The 22,476-nt window shown below is 40.4% G+C and overlaps 1 protein-coding gene across 7 annotated transcripts; it reads right to left on the minus strand.

Moving 5' to 3' along the window:
- Window positions 1-101: 101 nt before the first annotated feature.
- Window positions 102-21,396, minus strand: YME1L1 (YME1 like 1 ATPase). Of its 7 annotated transcripts, none has more exons than XM_080975293.1 (21): window positions 21,184-21,396; window positions 18,735-18,866; window positions 17,476-17,638; window positions 15,857-15,955; window positions 14,682-14,791; window positions 13,346-13,493; window positions 13,005-13,088; window positions 12,057-12,139; window positions 10,725-10,815; window positions 9,586-9,738; window positions 8,614-8,746; window positions 7,574-7,636; window positions 6,990-7,102; window positions 5,574-5,729; window positions 4,773-4,924; window positions 3,727-3,853; window positions 3,554-3,627; window positions 2,345-2,431; window positions 1,741-1,875; window positions 1,452-1,552; window positions 102-386 (listed from the first exon to the last, which is right to left on the minus strand). In XM_080975293.1, exons 1-21 carry the CDS (start codon window positions 21,214-21,216, stop codon window positions 383-385), a joined length of 2,241 nt encoding a protein of 746 aa, XP_080831419.1. In that variant the 5' UTR covers window positions 21,217-21,396; the 3' UTR covers window positions 102-382. The 7 variants fall into 7 exon arrangements, 6 of the variants coding, with proteins under 6 accessions (XP_080831419.1, XP_080831417.1, XP_080831420.1 ...); XM_080975291.1 differs by lacking the exon at window positions 21,184-21,396 and adding an exon at window positions 20,740-21,080; XM_080975294.1 differs by lacking the exon at window positions 21,184-21,396 and adding an exon at window positions 20,821-21,079.
- Between the last annotated feature and the right edge of the window lie 1,080 nt (window positions 21,397-22,476).

Consider the following 22,476-nt stretch of genomic DNA (forward strand, 5'->3'; position numbering starts at 1 on the left):
TCTCTGACGTGCTGAAGTAACAGCAAACAAATCAATTTTGAAAGAAGGAAGGAAACAAACGAAAGATTCTTCGGAAATCCAGTTCACTAAAAAATTCCACATTTCGGTTAACTCTCAAATTTATTTACAGGTTTAAGATATGTTTTGTACACCTCAATTTACATAAGAGGGAAACCAGAGATAAAGCAATTTACAATGAGGAAAAGCTTTCTGCATATTTAAAAACAAACCTTTATTGTCTTTAAAAAAAGTGCCACGCATGCCTTATTTGCACATCTTTCACTGTAAGTCACTACAAAGAGTATATTTGTAATGTGTCAGCATAGCAGCTTGGTATTCTGCTTTAAGACAGGGTCTTGAGGTCCCTCCATGTGTTACTAGATTAGCTGAATGGGAAAAGCAAAAAAAGAAAGTTGCACTGAATTTGCTGAATTGAAAGAATTCTTAAACCAATTCAAAAGTAAGTACACTGTCAAGTTGTATTCACAGCAACGTCATGTTAGCACTAGTCTGAAAGTTCACTGCCAACTTTATTCCATTCCCCCCACTGACTGGCACAAAACCTTTTCTCTTTTAAATGCCTATTTTGAATGGAGAAGTGTAGGGGTTAAAGTTGTGAGAATAACCCACCCACTGCCCATCCTCCCACAAAACACTAGTACTACTAGCAATTGTTTCCCACTCCACCCTAGCCCAACTCTTAACATTTCAGAAGATAACTGAACACATTTTACTGTTTGGGTACTATGTGCTCATAACCTGGGTTGAAGGACTTGGAAGATTTCAAATTTAAAAATTGTATTTTTATTGGGGGAAATGGACTGTGATTTAAAAGGAACAAAAAGAGGAATCTAAAATACTCTCCGACTGATTCAATACGGCCTTCTAAGAAAATTGATGGAGCTCTTAAAACAGCCGTACACGATCTCATTTTTAAAAATTCAACAGGATAGCACCCTTCAGAGCAATGCAGTTACACCCCCATACCATCTAAACTAAACTGGAAATGTCTTCCCAACTGACTCCAAAGAGGCAGTGCAATTCTTCATAGCTATTAATTTCCACTCCGTCCCCGTACCCCGTCATGTGATCTAAAGGCATCCAAACAGAAAACCCTATTATTTCTTTGCCCAGTTATTGTGCTCCAGGATTCCAACACCCTGGCATTTATAGGAAGACCAATGGGGGGCAAGGAGCAGCTCTGTTACAGCAATGCCAGTTCCCAGCTTCCTGTAGTCTTATGTGACCTGCTAAATAAAATCTGTGGGGTTTTTTCCTAAATGATGAGTGATGGTTTTATAAACTGCCCATGGAATTAAGACTAAATGGAGGTGTCATCCCCTCTGCAACTTGTAAATCCTGCAGCATTTCAAGGGATCTCAAGCCGCAAGACTGAACATGTCCAAGTCCACATGGAGCAATTAGCTAGGGAAGATATGTTAAGAACATACTATTCAGCATCAGTATTTGAGGTTTCCAAAGAAGCGGGATTCAACCCTGAGATCGTATTATCTATACTTGTGGGAACTTCTTTTGCTCCTGGCATCTCTTTCTATGGAAATACAAAAAGTTAGGTAAAATGTAACAAAAGCACACAAGACAAATTGCTTATCTTTAAGAAATGTGATTATTACCACACACGCATCCGGGGGGGGGGGGGGCGGCTACACTGCATAAGTAGACTACTGCATTCTTGCAAGTAATCCATTAGAACGCTTAACAAGGAAGATATCATCTCACTTCTAGTTTTTTCCCCTCTAAAACAATCTGAATTTCTTTGGCATCCAAAGTCTCATAGGTCAGCAATGCTTCCGCTAAATTCTTGTGCTCTTTTGTGCGGTTCTTCAATATATTCTTCGCTCGTTCGTATGATTCCTATCACAGAATAAAAAAAAACCACACACATTAAGGATCATTTGCAATGAAACTGGAAATCGAAGACATGTATTCTAAAAACTGTTTTAAGATTGACCCCTGAACTAATATTTTCAATAAAGCCACAAATATTCACGTTTCAATTTTATTCTTGTATACTCATTGCAGAAACCAGACTCCATAAAATCTTTTAGTTTAAAACAAGTAAGAAACACAATGGATGGAAGGGGAAAATAAGGTAGATAAATAACTGAATATGAAAAAGGAATCTACTAGCAACAAGGAGCTAGAAGAGCGTTCTATTGCTAGTAAGTGCTAAAGGAAGTTCCTGAACTTTTAACAGGACCATGAACTGAATTAGAATTTAGGCCATTTTTATGGTTTACTAGATATATACATGAAACCCAAGGAAAGGAAAACTTTATTCACCCAGTATTTATTCCAGTTATTCCATCACACTTTTTCTTACCTTTAAAAGCATTCTTATTTCCTGTTCAATTGCGGACTGGGTTTCAGGACTGAGTTTCCCTGTATCTGTGTAGGTCATGACACCAAGCTTATAGAAAGCAAAAGAAAGAGACAAGAGAAAGAGACATTTTACATTGCAATTGTGGTGCAATTTAACATCCCAGCAAATAATATCTACTGTGCTGCAAGAGGCCCTCAAGGTGTCTGATATTTAAGCAGCTGTGGCTGTACACAGAAGTATCCCAGCACTATATCACAGCTTTGTTAAATCTGGATGGGAGGGAGCTTGTCAGCATAAATCTAATCATGTCTACTCAAAAGTTAGTCCCACTGTCCACAACTGGACTTATTTACTCCCTGCAAGTGTATACGACTGCAGCCTTCGTCACCGATCACACATTTTGCTGGATAATCCTATTAAATTATTCACTATTAATTTTTAATCATCGTCTTAACTTGTTGCTTTTTAAAAAGATTACAAAGATCATGCATCTAAGAGAAATCTCACTATCTGTGATGACGGAAAGGAAGGGGCAGACCAGGAGGAAACAAAACATATAAGGGAATACAGGCAGAAGGAGTAAATGCTTTCTGGTGCTTGATTGAGCTCTCCCTGTGGTATAGAGCAAAAATGTGCATACCCCAACCCCCCAAATGTGCTGTGAAATGAACATGGCAGCGTAACATATACAGTAGCGGCTGGTGAGGTGCTGTGGGTGGGGCACAGCTGCTTTCCTGACTTCCAGCACAGAGGGAAAGAGGTGGGGTGAAGCTTGGGGAGATTGGCTCCATTGTTCTGCACCAATTTAATACTCCCATGCTTCACCCCACCCCTCTTGGTAAGTGCCAGTGACCCTGCGTTGGGAGGCCAGGAGAGCAGCAGTGTCTCACTTATCACTACTACTTTGTCAAGTCCATACTGTAAATTGCTTTGTACAGTATAATCTCCAAGAAAAAATGACAAAATGTGTTTCTTATTCACCCACGCTGTTCTTATCTTTGATAATCCGTAAGGCTGAGTTGGTCACATACACATTTTCAATTTGTAACGTAAATTTCGCTTTATAATACACTACTGTCTAAAGATCCAGAGAGGGATAACAGCAATTTAATACAAGGATCTGATACCACGTCCTGAAGGACTCCTAATCAATGCGGAGAGAAAAGAGGACAGCATCCAAAACTCAAACAAGAGATATTTAGATCTTACCTTCTCACTCATTCCAAACTTAGTCACCATGAGCCTTGCTATTTTAGTAGCATTGTCAAAATCACTAGAAGCCCCTAAATGAACAACAACGAAAGAAATTATACAAAAGTAATTCCGATTTAGAAGTTAAACATTTTGAATACTAATCTTGTTTCTTTCGGGGTTTTCCTGACCTGTTGTGATGTAATCACCCCCAAATATAAGTTCTTCTGCAACTCTTCCTCCCATGCTAACATCCATCTGGGCAAGCAGCTGGGACCTAGTTTCACTCCACCTGTCATTTTCTGGCAGCAAAGACACCTTTAATACAAAATTGTGTGAGCAGAGATTAAAGTTCACGAAAATAGCAAACTACACTTTGTAGTTGCTTTGACAATCTTGAAACAAAGGCGAGTTAGAGGATACTAACTGCTGTGATACTCTTCTGAGACGTTTGTTGGTTTCTCTACCCCAAACTAAAACCTGCTTCCCAAAGAGTAGACACCTGCAGTCCTGCAGGCTCTGTCCGGACCTGTCATGGTCATGCAGTATCTTAGCGAGAAACAAATCAACAGCAACTTTTTGCTGATGGCCAATCTTAGCTTACGGTACACTAAAGGTAACAGACCTTCTACACACATCCCCTGCAGCAGGAGTAGGAAACCTCCAACTCTGCTATGAAACAATTTTGTGCATGTATTTGGGCAATACAGTCCCAAAGTTCAAAATGCAGCAGAGCCAGATGAATGAATGTTTTCATCCACAATGTGGATGTCTTTTTTGAACTGACAGCACTGCAGGGTGTATATAATACATTTCTAAAATGGCAATTGTTATTATTATTATTATTATTATTATTATTAATTAAATTTGTATACCACCCTTCAACTGAAGATCACAGGGTGGTTCAGATCATAAAGATACAAAATGAAAACATATAATACATAGCAAAACAAAAACAAACCAGTAAATCCTCCCCTCAAACACATTTAAAAGGCCGCAGGATGTTAATCAGCCAAAGGCTTGGTTATAGAGAAACAGTTTCGCCTGGCGCCTATGTAATGAAGGTGAACCTCCGTTACGAATGCCACGGCAACCAACCAGGTTCTCATTTCAATTGCATTATACTATGAAAATATATTGCCAGGTGTTTGATATCAGCTCTGTTGAAAAAGTAAAGCAGTAAAGTGGTCAAAGTCTAGTCAAAAGTGGGTATTCTCTACAAAATCAAAATCCTCACATGTCCGAGTGTTGGCCCTCGTGGCATAATGGTAGCTTTGTTGATTGGCATCGCATCTTTAGTATAGTAAGCAATAATGGCATGCCCAGATTCATGATAGGCTGTAATTGTTTTATTCTTATCATCAATTTCTACACTTCTACGCTCAGGGCCTGAAATCAAAGAAAGGAAATCACAGAAGCTGAAAAGTGACCAAATGCAAGCAGATGCTCCATTCTACTCATAATGCACACTCACACCCACAACCCTGTTTCTTTTCTCACCACCATGCAGACAGTGAAGTGGAGACTTAGTAGGCTCAGTCCTCACTGAACTATTCTGAAGGGTTTTTTGTCCCGTTATTTGTTTCCTCCCTAAATATTTTTTCTACTTCTTCAAACCTTGAGATTCCCCTGCGCATGCTCAGAAGTCCCACCTGGGCTCCACAGCCATAACTCAGCACTAAATTTTGCTATTAGTATATCCAAGGAGAACAAGCAAAACACGGCACTGGGGAATGCTCTTCTCAAGGTGCCAGCCAAGATACTCCGTTCCAGAATACTCCATTCCATTCACCCCGCCCCCCAGTTTGCTATTGTTTATTCTCAATAGTCAACCACCAATCAGAGCTCCATGGCTTTTGAGCATGTTCTGTCTTCACTGGGCTATTTGGGGGTTCCCCCCTTTTTTGTATTTCTGCAAACCCAAAAACCCTCAGTGTAGCATGTAAGCGCTGTATTTGTAACTTAACTCCAACGAAGTGCCCAAGGTAAAAATACTTACCTCGCTGAATTCAGAAATTCAAATTCAGAAATAGCCTACCCATAAGAATTTTGTCCTTTGAGAATTCCAACTCCTTCATAGTAACCATATCCTTCCCATCAACCGCAGCTTTCAATGCAGCTTGGTTCACTAGGTTTTCTAATTCAGCTCCAGAAAATCCTACCGTTCCTCTTGCAATGATTTCTGCATCAATAGCTGCAGTAAGACACACACACAAAGTCCTATATCAACCTAATCTGAGAAATTAATATTCTTTAAATCTGCTTTTCACATTAAAGCGAACTTTAATTTTATTGCCACTATAATCACAATATGGATCAAGAACAGAGCACTGATTTATTCAAGCAATACTGTAAGCAGAATCAAAGACTCTGGCTCCCACTGGTGACAAGATTCTGAATTTCTATCACAAGCATGTAATAACTAGGGGTTTTGTGTGTGGGCCAAAAACTGGAGTGAATTGGGGTTTTTCCTCCCGTCCCCACATCAAAGTACAATGTCAATAAACCGACAGATCAGGTCCTCTACAAAGTCTTGTGTTGCTGTGTTTCTACACTTTTCTTTACCTTATAGCTCCATATTTTCCTATATGTTTGTGGACATTGAAAATAGTGAGGCTGTCCAAAAGGTTGCCTGTGGAGTACTGAAGAGCTTGGAATGGTCTTTGCTAAAGCACATCAACAGTTATGCTTTCTTTATTAAGACGTTATTCCCTATCCACCACCACCCAATTAGATTATGGGGGGGGGGGAGAATAAATCTGTTTTACTCCCCCCACCTCTCAAAAAGCCCCTGGACCTATTTGCTTGCAATTTAGCATGCTTTAATCCACTGGAAAGGGACGCAGGTGGCACTGTGGGTTAAACCACAGAGCCTAGGACTTGCTGATCAGAAGGTTGGCGGTTCGAATTCCCGTGACGGGGTGAGCTCCCGTTGCTCGGTCCCTGCTCCTGCCAACCTAGCAGTTCGAAAGCATGTCAAGTGCAAGTAGAGAAATAGGTACTGCTCCGGCGGGAAGGTAAATGGCGTTTCCGTGCACTGCTCTGGCTTGCCAGAAGCGGCTTAGTAATGCTGGCCACATGACCCGGAAGTTGTACGCCGGCTCCCTCGGCCAATAAAGCGAGATGAGCGCCGCAACCCCAGAGTCGGCCATGACTGGACCTAATGGTCAGGGGTCCCTTTACCTTTACCTAATCCACTGGAATAGCTCATGTGCCCCAAATTTCATCCACTTTGGCCAAAAGGGGAAAAAGGCTATAGCCATTTCAGATTCCTCAGTATAGTGAAAGGGGAACAGAGAGATTTGTTTTATTCAAGGCGATTCAGAACTCAAAACACAGATCTAAATTAGAGAGATCACAGAGCAACTTAGCAACAGATTAAAATTTACAGCCACTCTACAACAACTTTCTGTATTGCCTGCCCCCAAGATAACAGTTGCGTATTTATACTTACATTCATCATACTTTATTTTATTCAGGTACCATTTCAGAATCTCTGTTCGGCCCCTGACATCTGGCCTGGGGACTGTAACTTGCATGTCAAAGCGGCCAGGACGTATCAAAGCACTAATTGGGGAGGAAAAACAATTCTGTGAATGATTCAATATATTTAAGATCCTTGCTAACCAGATGACTTAAAAGATTTTTATTTTTTTAAGAGTTAAGAACATGATGGGGTAAAGTGAGCAGCTAATATATTTCTGACCTACTAAAGATTGTTTCACACAAGCAAATGGCCTCCTCACAACCCTCCTTGGATTACAGGAACCCCCAAGGCAAAAGGTACTTTATGAACCAACACTTCATAGATACATTCCGGCTGCCATTGCTGTCATTTTTGTTGTTCCTGATAATGATAGCTAGAAGGGGCTAGTCCTTCTGAGTGCTGCCTTCAAAGATAAAAATATAGACATGATGCAAGAATAGTACCTTGTAAATTTTAATAGCTATTACTGACCTACACTTTCAAAGTCATATATGCACAAAATCAAACCATGCAAAGTTACGTTTTATGCATATATACGCACACACACATACTTATCTAAGGCTTCAGGGAAGTTTGTTGCACCAATGATAATGACGCCTTCGTTGGGTTTAAAGCTAGAGAGAGAGAGAGAGAGAGAGAGAGAGAGAGAAGAGAGCTTTTGTTAATATACTTCGGTGTGAAGAGTTTCTCTGTTCTTACAATGAGTACAGCAATGTCCATGCAGTCCAGTGAGGGCTTAACGCACACTGCAAGCCCTTTATTGGGCATGACTCAAAGCAATCTAAGGCTCCAGAGTGGGGCTCATCCATTTGTTTGGAAATCTGCAGGCATGCCAGAAGAATACTAGTAAGAACGTAAGAGCAGACCTGCTACACCAGACCAAAGGTCCAGTGAATCAAAATCCCATTTCCAACAACAGCTAGTTGGATGCTGCTAGGAAGCCTCGCAGTAGGGCATGCCCTCCCATTTTTTGCCCCTCAGCAACTGGTATTCAGAGAACTCACAATCTATCCTCTTTTCATGGCCATCTTATGGCTGCAAATTTGAAAGCTTAGTTGTGAGTGACATGTCCTAAATCTGGATTAGCAATGATCAAGGCAAACGGCTCGATGAAACAGGCTTGTAGGTAGGCTGTAATTAGTGACACCAGCCCAAAGCATGATCAGTAGACCTGCTACTCTAGTGTAACCACCAAAGCATCATCCCTACTAACTAAACTATGCTGTGCTGTGCACCTAGACAATCCTTGCCTGCATACCAACCACTTTGTGCCCTGGTCAAAGAAAGAAGAGGGTGCTGCAGGCTTACCAACTAGTTGGAATAGCAGCATCAGTATAAACTGTATAAAGTATAGTAATCTGGGGTTTCCCAGGGCTTGGCTACCCTGCTATATAGGGGGATACCAGGCATCTGAACATGCCTTAAATGGCTATGATATTCTTTCCAAGTGACATATCATATTTCAAATTATTTTACTGCTGGGGGGGGGGGGCTACACACCTCTCCCTATGAACCCCACGCTCATTCTCCTTATTGTGATGTTCCTATATAACAGATAATCCCTTGGCTCAGAAAGAAAATTAGTATTTACCCATCCATTTCAGCAAGGAGCTGATTTATAGTCTGTCTTGAGTAGGGATGCATTGGAGACTCTATCCTTTTGCCACCAACAGAATCCAGCTCATCAATGAATATAACACATGGTGCATTTGCTTTGGCTTCCCCTAAGAATGCAACATGTCAAATTTATTTCTTCATACTACAAACACCATTTTGTATTAGTCACACATTTCTAATATGAGATTCACAAATTTATTCTGGCTACCCTCATGAATTGCACTTTTCCAGAAAAATAGCTTTTCGGTGTTTCTACTGCTATTTTAGCTAGAAAACAGTCAAAAGGAAAACAACTGTTCTCTGAATTAGGGATAAAACAATGGGCCCATGATAAAGGTCCAGACTGGAATGAATATATACATACGTATATTGGGTTACAACTGTTCAGACAGAATTCAGACTTTTGATATAATGATAATAATAAGAGAATGTTTTTGAATTTTCCTGATGCCTGCTAGAGCCTTATTTATTTTAATAGAGATTAGACTTAAGAGCATTTATTCAATAAGAAACTGCTAGATTTCAAAGTGTGTTCATCCACACTCCTGAAATAAGTTAATAATAATAATAATAATAATAATATAGTTTATTTATACCCCACCCATCTGGCTGGGTTTCCCCAGCCACTCTGAGCGGCTGCCAACAGGTTAAAAATACATTAAAATATCTGACATTAAAAACTTCCCTAAACAGGGGTGCCTTCAGATGCCTTCTGTAAGTCAGTTATTTCCTTGACATCTGATGGGAGGGTGTTCCACAGGGCAGGCGCCACTACCAAGAAGGCCCTCTGCCTTGTTCCCTGTAACCTCACTTTTTGCAATGAGGGAACTGGCAGAAGGCCCTCGGAGCTGGACCTCAGTCAACGATGGGGGTGGAGATGCTCCTTCAGGTATACATGTCTTCATGAAAATAGCCAATGTTCAAGGGAAAACTAAGTTGTACTTACTAAACAAGTTTCTGATGCGACTGGCTCCAACGCCAACAAACATCTCGTCAAATTCCGATCCAGAGGCATAATAGAATGGAACATCAGCTTCTCCTGCCACAGCTCTAGCAAGAAGAGTTTTGCCAGTTCCCGGTGGTCCGACCAACAGAATACCTGGGGTAAGAATGAAATAAAATTATGACAAAGCATATGGAGAACTGATTATCACCCATGTTTACCCCAATTTTTATAATTTCTCAACAAATGATCCTAGTCACTGCAGATTTCAGCCCAGCTAGAAGGAGGACAACGATGCAGGCTAGGGATGTGGCTCTGGATCTGGCAGGTATTTAATATAAGGGCAGGACCACTCATCTGTCTATCACCTAACATCACAATGTCAGGTGACATGGCGCTTCCAACCCCAACAATCAGCTGACTGTCAGGATTTCAAAGCATCACCCAGGGCTTGCAAAGAACCCTGTGCTGCTCTTTGTAAACTTCAGAAGCCCTTTTTGGAAGAGCCCAGCTACCTTTTTACCAGCCCACACCGGTTCTGATATCATACATGATGTCAGGTTATTAGGCTGTTGGGCCAAATGGCAAAGCTTAATTAGGCCCAAAGGCCAGAGGTTCCCCACCCAATACAAAGAGTATACATAAAGAAAATCTGGACAACAAACACACTCCCCTGAGTGAAAAAAGTTAATTCACAAGAGTTACAAAAGGGGAGGGTGAACTAAATACAAATTTAAAAGACACAAAGGGCAGAGCAATCCAAAAAGAGGAGTAGCAAAGGTGGACAAACTGCCTTTTTCTATGCCTGCTTTGGATATATTCTTCCTTTCCCTTTGCAGTTTTCTTTTTTTCTTTTTTCTTTTTTGTTTCCTTCCCAGTATGTCAGGACTGGTATAATTTATCCCACAATGCAGGGGTGTGTTGGGGGAGTGAGGGGACCCTATGGAATGCCTCTGACAGTGGAGGAATACCTGCTGTAGGATTTTAACGATGTTCATGAAAGAGGCACATGAGGTTACATATCCCTCTCAGGGACAACACATTATTACCTGCCTGACATAAATCAAATAGGACTGCAATGTAACAAGTGGTATGAACACCCCCATGAAAGCACCTGTCAATAATCAAAAGCTCACACTTACCTTTAGGAAGTTTTCCTCCCAGTACAGTAAATTTCTGAGGATTTTTCAAGAATTCTACCACCTCTTGCAACTCTTGCTTTGCTTCTTCAACCTTCATTCAATTAAAATTTAAAAATAAATATATTATGCCAACATTTTTAGAAGACCGGTTTTATAATTTGGCCAAATTAGCTTTAGGTAGACTTATGGTCACAATCCTGAGCTATTTTTAAGCACAGCCAAAGGTTCGTGCGCACCCCCAGTATAACTTTTTTTCTTTTAAAATACAAGGCCCCTTGCTGTATAGTCAGCTGGCCTGGAAACTCCCATGCTTCCCAAAGCAGTTTGCCCTGTGGCAAGAGGAAGGCTGCTATTTTAAGAAAGTAAAGTCCAAAGTCCCACTGGACAAGAGACACAGAACTACACTGGTCTCTGGCCTATGTTTATTTAACATAAAACATTTACTGAAAAACCAAGGCATACAGTTAATAACATATACTAGGTAAAACCTCTAGAAGTGTAAAAGGGAAAAAAGAACTAATTCCTACATAATTTATCAGAGTACAGTGCTGAGGGGAAAAAGCAATTAAACCTCAATTGTGATCACATGTAAGACCATGATGGAACAATTTAAGAGAAAACACAATACTCAGAGGTGCATGTAAGGAAGCAGTAGTTTGTTTAGTCTGATTTATAAAAAAGTAACAGGGATCCATCTGTAGAATTTGTTTTCCACGGGTAATTCTTTTGTGAAAATCAACAGAGGGGAATTTAGTCATTACAGAAGGCAAATGGAGAATGTAGCCACCCACGCTGGCAACGCTACACTGCATCATCATGGAATAGTTCCTGGCACAGCAAAGATAAGCTGCCAGAAGCTGAGCCACAAGAGGCACATCATATATTGGCAAGTATTATAGGAAGAAAAGCTAGTGTGAGAGGCCACTATCCAAATATATTGGTAGACCCACTCCAATATTCATCTTGGGTTTATTCCATGATCCATACGAATGGAAAAGCCAGTAGTCTGCGGATGTGTGTGAGCTCAGGGTGCATTCACAGGCAGTGGTTTCTATATTTGTCAGTCACAAGCAGGAGGAAGGCTCAAGAAGGAAAGGATTGTGTACCCTAAAAATGTTTCAACATGTGCTGCTGTGCTTGTTTTTGGATTTACGTTTTATAGCGTTCTGTTGCAGTTTTCTTCAAATTCTGCATTGCATTACACTGTGGCTTCCGTGTGTCACTGTTTGCTGTTTTTTGTAAATTGCTTATAAACTGTTTTAAGTATTGTGTGGTATATCAATAAATGAATTTCAATTCAATAGTTGGTGGACATCAAGCATTTGAACTTACCCCTTTGACATGTTCAAAGGTAACATTTTTCATCTGAATAGGGTCCACAGCTGCATCAAGCCCAGAAGTTGTTCGAAAACGCACTAAAAGCAAAGGTTAAAACAAATTAATGTACTGACAAGTCATTTTGTCAGTATCATTTGTCAGAGCAATTTTTGCGCCTACCAATGTTCAACTAAGCATTTCTTTAAAAAACAAATTCTTTAGTTCACATGTATCGTACTCTAACGTGTGGCTCTCAGAACTGACTATGCCCACATCTGTTTAGCTGCAGTAATGATTCAGCATCAAATACTATCAGGCCATTCACTGAGTCCCAGCTAAACAGATATTTATACCTATGAAGACTTGTGCAGTGTACCCCCACGCCCATCTCCAACATCTGAATCATATCACCTGCACACCAAATCTCTACAATGAGGAACTCTCAATGACCCATTACTGAACTCACTGCCAACGTTTTGCCAAAGCTTCTGGAAGAAATGCAAGAACTTACTTGGGTTGGAAGAATGTTGAAGAAATATCCAGAGGTGTAATTCTATGACACACTAGATCTATACAACTCTGTCTTTAAAAATAATGGTCTGATCTGAGAAACTAAAGGATTCCATTCGAGAACCAAGGTACAACTGTACTGAAAAGCAGTAGGAGACACAACTACTTAGGCTGCTAAAACGAACTATTCAACTGTCCTAAGAAAAGTGAGGCCTATGAAATGTTCTTGTTCAAATTTTACTAAGATATATTTTCCCAACTATTACTCCTTTCAGAGAAAAGAACACTAGATGTTTTCACCTGGAGTAGCGTACACCACTTTTTGAGTTCATCCAACTTGTGATTTTAATCTAGACTTAAAATAACAGACTAGCCTTACAAAGCAAAACAGGAAATGAAAGATTAAAGAAGAATGAAAAGTTAACAAACCAGTATCCATAAAGGGGCATTTACCAGATAAAAAAGGAGTTTTCGACAAACCATAAAGGCCAAGCAGGATCAGAACAAGGACAAAGAAACGGTTTCGTCTTATGGAATCTGAAGAAGCAAAATATATATTAGGCAAGCAATTTTTGTATGGTATAAAATCCAAGGAAACTGACAATCAGCTAGACTAACTCATAAGGGAATGACATTGTGGGACAATGAAGAACCTGCTGCCTAATTCTTATTTTTCTACCATATATGGATACGGCACAAAGGGGGTTCATTTACCGTGTATTTTAAATGTTACCTGTAACACCATTCCAACACCGCATATACAAAACAGAACACTTTGAATAAGACAAACAAACCATTACGTTGATTGAGTGACTGTGCTTTCAAAAAGCCCTCTGCAAATCCAGTTTTAAAGGCATCTTGTTGAGCTTCAGGTATCTTTTTTGTTTTCATTAGTTTATCTACACTTTCAACATCAGGTCCTCTATCTCTCAGTAGGAGACCCTAAGGAGTTGATGGAGAAAACACTTGCATTAGTTTTTAAATCAGGGGTCAGATTTTGGGGCACATAATAAGAATAGCCTGCTGGATCAGGTCACCTATTCTCACATCCTGTTCTCACAGTGGCCAGCCAGATGATGTGGGAAACAGGGACAGAACATGAGCAGAAGAGCACTCTCCTCTCTCTTAAGGTTCAGCATGCATTGACCTTTTCCATTTTATATGAATGGATAATTAGAGTAGTAATGCTACCACTTGCAAGGGAAAGGCTCGCAAGTGCATCATGCGGGGTGAGAGCCAACCTTGTGGCAGTGGATGTGACGAGACTTCCCTTTTCTGTCCTTCACCTTGAAGCACCCCCTCCTGCTCGGGGCGGGGGAACCCTCCAGAGCAGGAGGCCACAGTGGGGAGGAATGGAAAGTTGGTGTGAGCGAAAGTCTGTTGTACAAGCAGATTACTGTAACTGGACAGCAACCTAGAATTCTGTGCAGCAATTCAAATACCGTATTTTTCGCTCTATAAAACGCACCAGACCACAAGACGCACCTAGTTTTTGGAGAAGGAAAACAAGAAAAAAAATATTCTGAATCTCAGAAGCCAGAACAGCAAGAGGGATCGCTGCACAGTGAAAGCAGCAATCCCTCTTGCTGTTCTGGCTTCTGTGATAGCTGTGCAGCCTGCATTCGCTACATAAGACGCACACACATTTCCCCTTACTTTTTAGGAGGGAAAAAGTGAGTCTTATAGAGCAAAAAATACGGTAATTACAGTGAAATCTCACTATCCATCAGTCTCCAGGACATTCTTGTCTGTTGGATTTTACAGTGCTTGGATTACAGTATCATTCAGCTGAAATTGTTAACATTCTAGATGTGAAAAGGTATATAGTTAGTCATCTACGTATTTCAGAAGGATTCTGCTTGTATACCTCCTATCAGCAATTATCCCTTTTACCCATCTTTTCCTACATCAGCTTTCTAACAACTACAATCATGATTCATAAATCCCTTATCTCTTCCTGATCCCTCCCTTTCAATCACCTTTTACCTGTCCTCAATTACTTCAGTCTACAAACGCCTGAGAAGAGGGACTTGGCTTCCAATTTTTAATGGGTCAGGTATTTTTTAAGACACTGTATAAAACAGGCATCAGAAGAGGTTATGATCGGAACACACAAATCTTTAGACTTGCCTTTACAAATGAGGGCGCTACATTTTCTGTTTCTGTTAATCGTTCTGATGAAGACTGCAGCCGTCTTGCTCTTGATTTCAGTGTCTTAAAACCTCGTGTCTGAATAAAAACTTAAAACACATAACACATTGTTTCAAGATAACGTAACAGAAGTTCTTATGCAAATTCTTTCCTTACTTAATTTTTTAGTGTAAGTCCTGAAACACAGCCTATGCAAAGAGCCAAACACCAGGTTCTGTGCTTTTGTGTGGGTGTGGGTGGGTGTGTCTGTGTTTTGAGTAGTTCCCCCAAAACAGTACTCCTCCATGCTGTACAGCAATCACATACAAAAATATCTGGAGTTTCAAAGCAGCTTAATACAGCACGGGAAAAGGGAAGGGGCTGCTGTTCAAATTTGAAAATTCAGCCCCCCATTAAGCACCCTTCAGGCTGCTCTTTGGATCCCAGTTATGTTATTTAAAAGAATAGCAACACTCGCCATCCTATAGCAACAACAATTCACTCTATTCCGGCAAGCAATTTTTAAGGACATTTGGAAATGTATACGTTCTAAGATCTTGCTAAATACAGAACATTCATATGTACAAAAGCTCCTGTGGAGTCTCCAAACTTCGTAGAAACCGTAAATAACAGACAAATAAGAGTACCTGCATCAGTTGCAAGTTAGGCAATTGCTAGTTAGGTAATATACTAACTCCCTTCCCTTCAATGAAGTTCAGTCGAGAATTCTAAACTTGTGAGAAACAGAAATCTGAGAAGGCTTGACTGTCACTATAAGTGTTACATTAACCACTGGCAATGAAAGTAAAATTTCAAAAATACAACTAATTATTATGACTACTGAGTAAAGATAATAATATACTCTAAATATGTTCAAATGCTAAATACTTTCATCTATATCATATAAATAATATGTAATTTTAGAGAGTTGGATCCAGAGTTGTCCCATTCCCAGCCTCCAGGTCCACCTCCTGTGAAGCAGGGATAAGTTCCAACCCTCTGGAACAGCTTTTCAGAGGCACAGGAATTAGTCAGGGAGAATAACCTCCTTCCTCTAATAAGCATCACATGAGCAGAGTTCCACTGATGGGAACTCAGGATTCATCTTGTAGTATATACTACGTTCTTCAGCCAGATAAATCAATTTAATCAAGAAGAATATTCTTACTTCATACCTGGCCAACGCTGAAGATCTGAACATACACTCTGGAGGGGGCTAGGATGCTGTCTGTACAGGTAAGATGAGCGCAAGACACTAAAGACATCTGCGAAACCTAGGAAGTTACCATAAAAACATTATTATTTTTTTGCAATCACTAAGCTAAACAATGGCTTTAGAAAATCTTTATAGGTTTAAAATATTTTACAGGATAAAATGAGTCTCCAAAATCTATTTCAAAACATATATAACTTAAATAAACTTCACATTTTTAATTTATTTTTTTTAATGATTTTTATAAAAATTTCAGTGAAAGATTAAACAGAAAAACATAGAAAAAATACACAAATACACAATACATAATAAAAAACAGAAAAAAGAAAAAAAAAAGAAAGAAGCAGAACAATTAAAAAACAATATCACCTTTCCATTTCCGTTTTTGAATTTACTTATATTCTGGACCTCCCCATACCTCCCTCTTTTGTATTCCAGTCCAAGTTGTTTGTCCAGCAATTTCTTTTCCACTTTTTTAATCCCAATCTTTAATCTTAATATAATATATCATTAAAAATTTTACCTCTTAAATACCAAATTTCCATTTCCTTCAACTTTTTTAATCCTAATCTTTAATTAGTCTGTCTATAACTTTAAATCCTGTACAGCTGGAAACCACTTATTTTTAGTCCAACATCACTCTAACATTCTTTAATTTTGCAGTGTTTCTGTAGATAATCTTTAAATTTCTTCCAATCTTCCTCCACCGACTCTTCTCCCTGGTCACGGATTCTGCCAGTCATTTCCGCCAATTCCATATAGTCTAAACTTCACATTTTTAAGTTCATTTGAGAGTTAATCAGTCTGATTCACTCTCAAATGAACATGCTGCTCCTATCCACATTTATCTGTGAGTTCTGCTGTGATTAACAGAGCTTCCTCTTGGGAACAAGATTGCTTTTTGCATTCTTAGGCTGCAAATAATATTTTATTCAGTCCCTGTAATATTATGAAAAGCAGCCCTGAAAAAAAGGTCCACAAAAATGTTTACTAGCCCACACTGAACTACATTGGTACTTAATAGTATTTCAACAGCCTGTAAAAGAATCACTTATTTAAGTATATAAAAGCTCCAGTACTCAATTGCCTTAAGAAAGTTCTTACTCACCATATGAAATCAGGGAAGTGGTTATTTACATGTCCAAGTTCAGGTACAGTCCCATTTAGAATTAAATGGGTGTGCACACATTCTTTGCATGTTTCTTATTGCTCTTAACTATGGCCACTGATGTGAGCAATATGTGTTTTATGTCTAATAACCCAATTGTGCAACTACTTTGTGGTGCACAAACTCATGTTTGTTGCTCTGCCCACTTTTGCCTCTGGTCTTGCTCAGCAGAGGCATGACACACACACTCCTACATCCACCTGAAGGATGCCCAGAAGGGAAAGAGGATTCATGCTGAAATGTCTTTGCCATCCCTGCATTACAGAGGCCTCATAGAAGAAATAAGCATGGAAATGAAGCAGAAAGCAAGCATCTCACTGGAACCATATATTAAGAGGTGGGATGTGATGCTGCCTTGGCTTCAATTCAGTAAGTGATTCCACTTTTCGCTGCCATAAGATCCTAAGACATACCATACTTATTTTCAAAGAAGGACTGTGCAGATATATACGATGTTTGCCAGTGTGAAGAGATTTTGTTTTCTACACGATAGCCAGGTAGTAGCCTGTCCACTAGTTCATCAAACTGGCTAGCTTTCAAGTCAGAAAGTCCTAGGTCTCGTATATTAAGTACTGGCTGTAAAAAGAAGAGATGAAGAATGGAAATGTTTAAGAACATCAGATTACTCAAAACAAGAAAAAGAGAAGAAATGTCCAACTATTATGATTCTAAAAAGGGTCCCCAAAGTAGAAGCAGATTGGAACACACACACTTTTCCCATTTCATTCCCGCAAGCCCCAATCATTAAGGCTATTCAAAATATCAACTTATTTCCATCAATTGTTTAAACTGTGCAGTCACTAATTTCCAAAATACAATTTCTAGGTTGAAGTCACTGCTCTTTACTCAAAGCAAATGAAAGTAGTATCTATGTACAATAAAAGCCTTTATTTGGTGCAGTTTCAAACATCAAGAAATTACCATTGACCTTATTGCAAAATATACATCGCTAATTCAAACTGAAGGGCTGTAGCTCTACATCAGTTATCCTCATAAACTAACAGTTTCAAAGAGTTATAATTTCTGCTGTAACTGGCAATACAATCCTATGCATGTTAACTCTGAACTTTATTCTCAGGTAAATGCATGCAGGACTGCAACCCAACCCCAAATCTCTAGATTCAGGTAGGTAGCCGTGTTGGTCTGCCGTAGTCAAAATAAATAAAATCTTGAAAAAGATTATTAAAAAAGCTCTTCCCAGAAAAAAATCCTTTAAAAGAATCAAGTCCTTAAAAAAAGTTTTTGTTCTAAAAAAGTCTTTAAAAGAATCCTTCCAAAAATTTTTTTAAAATGTCCAGTAGCACCTTAGAGACCAAGAAAGTTGTCTTATTCCTCAAAAAGGCAACTTCAGCAGAACAGGGTAATAAATTTAATAACAATTGTCATTATATTTGTAACTGCAGTGCACAAAAAATATTTAACCAGCTGTGCACAAATGAATACTTGCATATCAGAAAATTCTATCTTTTCAAAACTAAGTGGAGAGCTTTGTATATAATAATACTACTCCATCTGGATTGTTACAGCACAGTATAGAATACTAAAAGGAGTATCAAAATTCGCTTTATAAGATTCCTTTTTATGCCACATGTAAGGCACCAAGCAAATTTAAATCATGCTAAATGATACACGAACACAAATAAACCTATCACTCCTATCAGAAGATTCTTACCTCACTATTCTGTACCTCATGTTCGGGTGCTGCTTCCTTTTGTACACACTGGGTAGATGGTGTAGCAAATGATGGAGCTGGAGTTATGGGTGAATGGAAGGCATTGATGAGGTGACTCAATGGAACTGTGACCTAGTATAAAAGAAAGTTTATGTGAAAGCACTATCTTTAAAATGACTACGTTAATCTAATCTGAATTTTTACAACAAATCTTTTTTCCTATTTTTTTTAAAAAACAACAATGCTTTGGGCATGTTTTCTATAACACAAAGCAACAACTTTTTTAAAAGAATAAACGTATTATTGCAAGGAAATAGTTAATTTCCTTCAGTACCAAGAAACCAGTGCCCTGCTTATTAGGAGAAACAGCCTCTCGCAAATTTCCTGATATTTACAAAAAGGCAGGGTTCAATGTAATTTAGTATTCTTTCTGTCTAGCTGTGCATTCAGCAGTTCTCAAAGAAGAATCAATTTCTACTGTTTTTGCTTCAGGGCTCATCTCTCATTGGCTTTTCTTCTGATCACAAGAAATTGCTTAAGTGCATAAGCTTCAACAAAACAGAACATACAGTGGTACCTCTAGTTACGGACTCAATCTGTTCCAGGGTGCCGTTCGCACCCCGAAAAGTCTGCAACTAGAGAGCTGCTTCTGCGCACGCGAAGTTCAGAGTGCTTCTGTGCATGCGCGCACGGTAAAACCTGGAAATATACACTCCCAGGGTTGCCGTGTTCGTATCCTGAAAACACGCAACCGGAGACTGACGTAACAAGAGGTACAACTGGACTTTTAAAACAACAACACATTTCTTTACATACTACTCTAACTGGAAACTTGACATACCTGTTTGGTGTCCCATCTTGCTTTCAACATTCCCCCAACTCAAGTGCATGATTTAGTGCCCCCTCCCAAAAAGCATTCTACATAGGAATGCAATAAATGTCATCCATGGACAATGTTACATCATACAAAATTCTTCAAAAGGCAACTACAGTCATACCTTGGGTTACAGACGCTTCAGGTTGTGCACTGTGCTGAACCCGGAAGTACCAGAATGGGTTACATTTGGGTTTTGGCGCTTGCGCAGAAGCACCAAATTGCGACCCGCGCGTGCGCAAATGCGGGGCTGCGGGTTGCGAACGTGCTTCCCACACGGATCACATTCGCAACCCAAGAGTCCAGTGTACAGCATTAGATAGTAAGGGTGCAGATGCTTTTCTGAGATGTTAGGACATTAAACATGACAAAGTAACATAATTTAAACCATATAAAGCATTCACGGACGATTAGCCTACCAACAGTTGCTAGCCATGACAACTAAACAAAATCTTCTAAATTTTGTTAAACGGATAATAAAATTCTTTATTCTCTACTGTACACCAACCCAACTGACCTTTAAACCCAAGACCTGCCTACCTAGAACTTGTCTGTCTAACAATGCTATTAAGGAAAAGTTGAAGGGCTTGGGCTTTTTTAGTTCAGAAAAAAGACAATTAAGCAGGTAGGCTAAAACGAAGATTCATAATTTTATTAGCATTTGATAAAGTTCAATAGTGTTTTTCTAGGAGTAAACAGACTGGAAGAATTGAGCCCCGCTCTTTCCCCAAAACCTGTTTCAGAGGTTTTATTATTTTGAGGGGGGCCTCCAGGGCAGATGTGGAGGGTTGTGTAGGGAAAGGGGTTGAGAGAAGTCTATTTGCATGACATTGAATGTCACTCAGTAAGGTGCATGGATACCATATTTTTCCATCTGTAAGACGCTCCCATGTATAAGACAACCCCAATTTTTTGAGCCCCAAATTAAGAAATAAGTATTTTAAACATTCTGTGTATAAGACGACCCCCAATTTTAAACTTAAAAAGTTTGGGAGGAAATATAGTCTTATACACGGGAAAATACAGTAATCTGTCCCTTTTCTAATGAAATTCACAAGCACCAGCGTCCGAACTGGCAAATGGAAATAATACGTCACGGTTTAATTTCCAAAGACATGCTGCGCTGATTACTTTTTTTAAAGGGGAAAGTGATAACATTGAGAACGGCGCCGCGACCCACGGAGATTTTAAGCACGGGTGGCTAAGCAGAGCCTCCATATTCAGTAGCAGCAGAGCCCTGGATATTCGATACTAGGCCAATCCACTGTCCTCCGGAGGCTGTTTGCGGGCTTCGTGAGAGGAAGCTGTCTGTTCCGAAACAGGATCCAGCTGGGCTCTTCTTGTAGGGTCGCGAAACCTCGACTCGCTCCCGAGAAAAGCCGGCGCGAAACCCGCCTCTCTCTAAGTGGCCGGCGGCCACGTCTCCTTCCGCCCCAGATCTCTTTCCAGGCGCGGCCGCCGCCGCCGCCGGCGACATCTTGGGCCCGGCTCTCCCAGCAGCCCGAGTAGCTACGCAGAACAATAGCTGCTCCTCCCGGAGCGAGACTCCCCGCCCTCCCCCCGCGAGGCCTTTACCTGAGGCTGCACCGTGGTGGAGAAGGAAAACATCGTCGCCACTCCCGGCCCGCTCTCCGCAGCCTCAGGCCGGGGCCTCGCTTCTCGGCCCTTCCGGGCTCTTCCTGGACAGAGGGAAAAGGGGAACTCGGAGGCTACTCCGCTCTCATGGAAAATGGCCGCCTCCTGCCGCCGGCACAGCCCGCGACGAACCCGACGCGAACGCTCGTCCGCTAGCCCGGATGTAGGCGGCACAGGAAGAAGTGCTTCCGGGTCACCCGCAGGTCTCTCCCCTTTTCTTAGCCAACGTGGAGCGGCGCTTAAGACTCAGCGGGGAGTTTTGAGTGCGGGATGGATGCGCCGTTGGGGTTCCTAGAGCTAGATGCTTTGGGGGGCAGAGGGGCAGCTCGTATTGCATTCGTGTTGCTTGCTAATGCTTTTCCTACCGAGAAACCTCACTCAGACAACCCAGTTGCACGGCCTGCATTATTACATAGCAGGAACATAAGAGGGCAGTGTAGTGATTAGGGTGTCAGACTAGGACCTGGGAGTCCAAGGTTCAAACCCCATGGGTCACTTACCCTCAGCCTAACCTACCTCACAGGGTTGTTGTGAGGATAAAATGGGGAGGCACGGTGGGTTATAAACGAAAAAATAAATAAATATGAAGAGCCTGCCGGATCAGGCCAGAGGCCCATCTAGTCCAGGTCCAGCATGCTGTTCTCACCGTGGCCCAGCCCTATGTGGAGGCTGGGGACTGAACCTGGGGCCTGCATACAAGGTATATACATCTTAACATTGAGCTATAGCCCTTCTCCCAAAACCACATTTGGCCTTGAACTCAGTAGCAATTTATAAATGCTAATATTTATATAGACAGATTATATACAAAATGGCACACACAGCAACAGATTTATTATGGTACAAGCTTTCATTGACCCACAGTTCACTGCATCAAATATGTAAAGTGTTATCTTCAACTGACAGGTAAAAGCTGGGGTTAAATGACAACAAAATGCAAAATGTGCATTTTGCAACAACCACATCTGCTTTATTCAGCGCATTTTTCTAAAAAAAATGTTTAGGGGTACTCTCATTTTGACTCAAGAAAATCACCATTTTATAGTCAAATCGGGGGAAATAAATGCAGGAAATGGACAAAAGTACAAAGATTCACAAAATGTTTAGGGGTATGCTTACCCCTGCGTACCCCTAGAAAAAAAGCACTGGCTTTATTCATTTGAGTTGTTGCAAACTCTATCTTTAACATTTTATTGACATTTAACCTTTTAAACTTTGTTAAAACGTATACAA

This window comes from Podarcis pityusensis (assembly GCF_964106645.2).
Source record: "Podarcis pityusensis genome assembly, chromosome: 12".
Classification (NCBI taxonomy): domain Eukaryota; kingdom Metazoa; phylum Chordata; class Lepidosauria; order Squamata; family Lacertidae; genus Podarcis; species Podarcis pityusensis.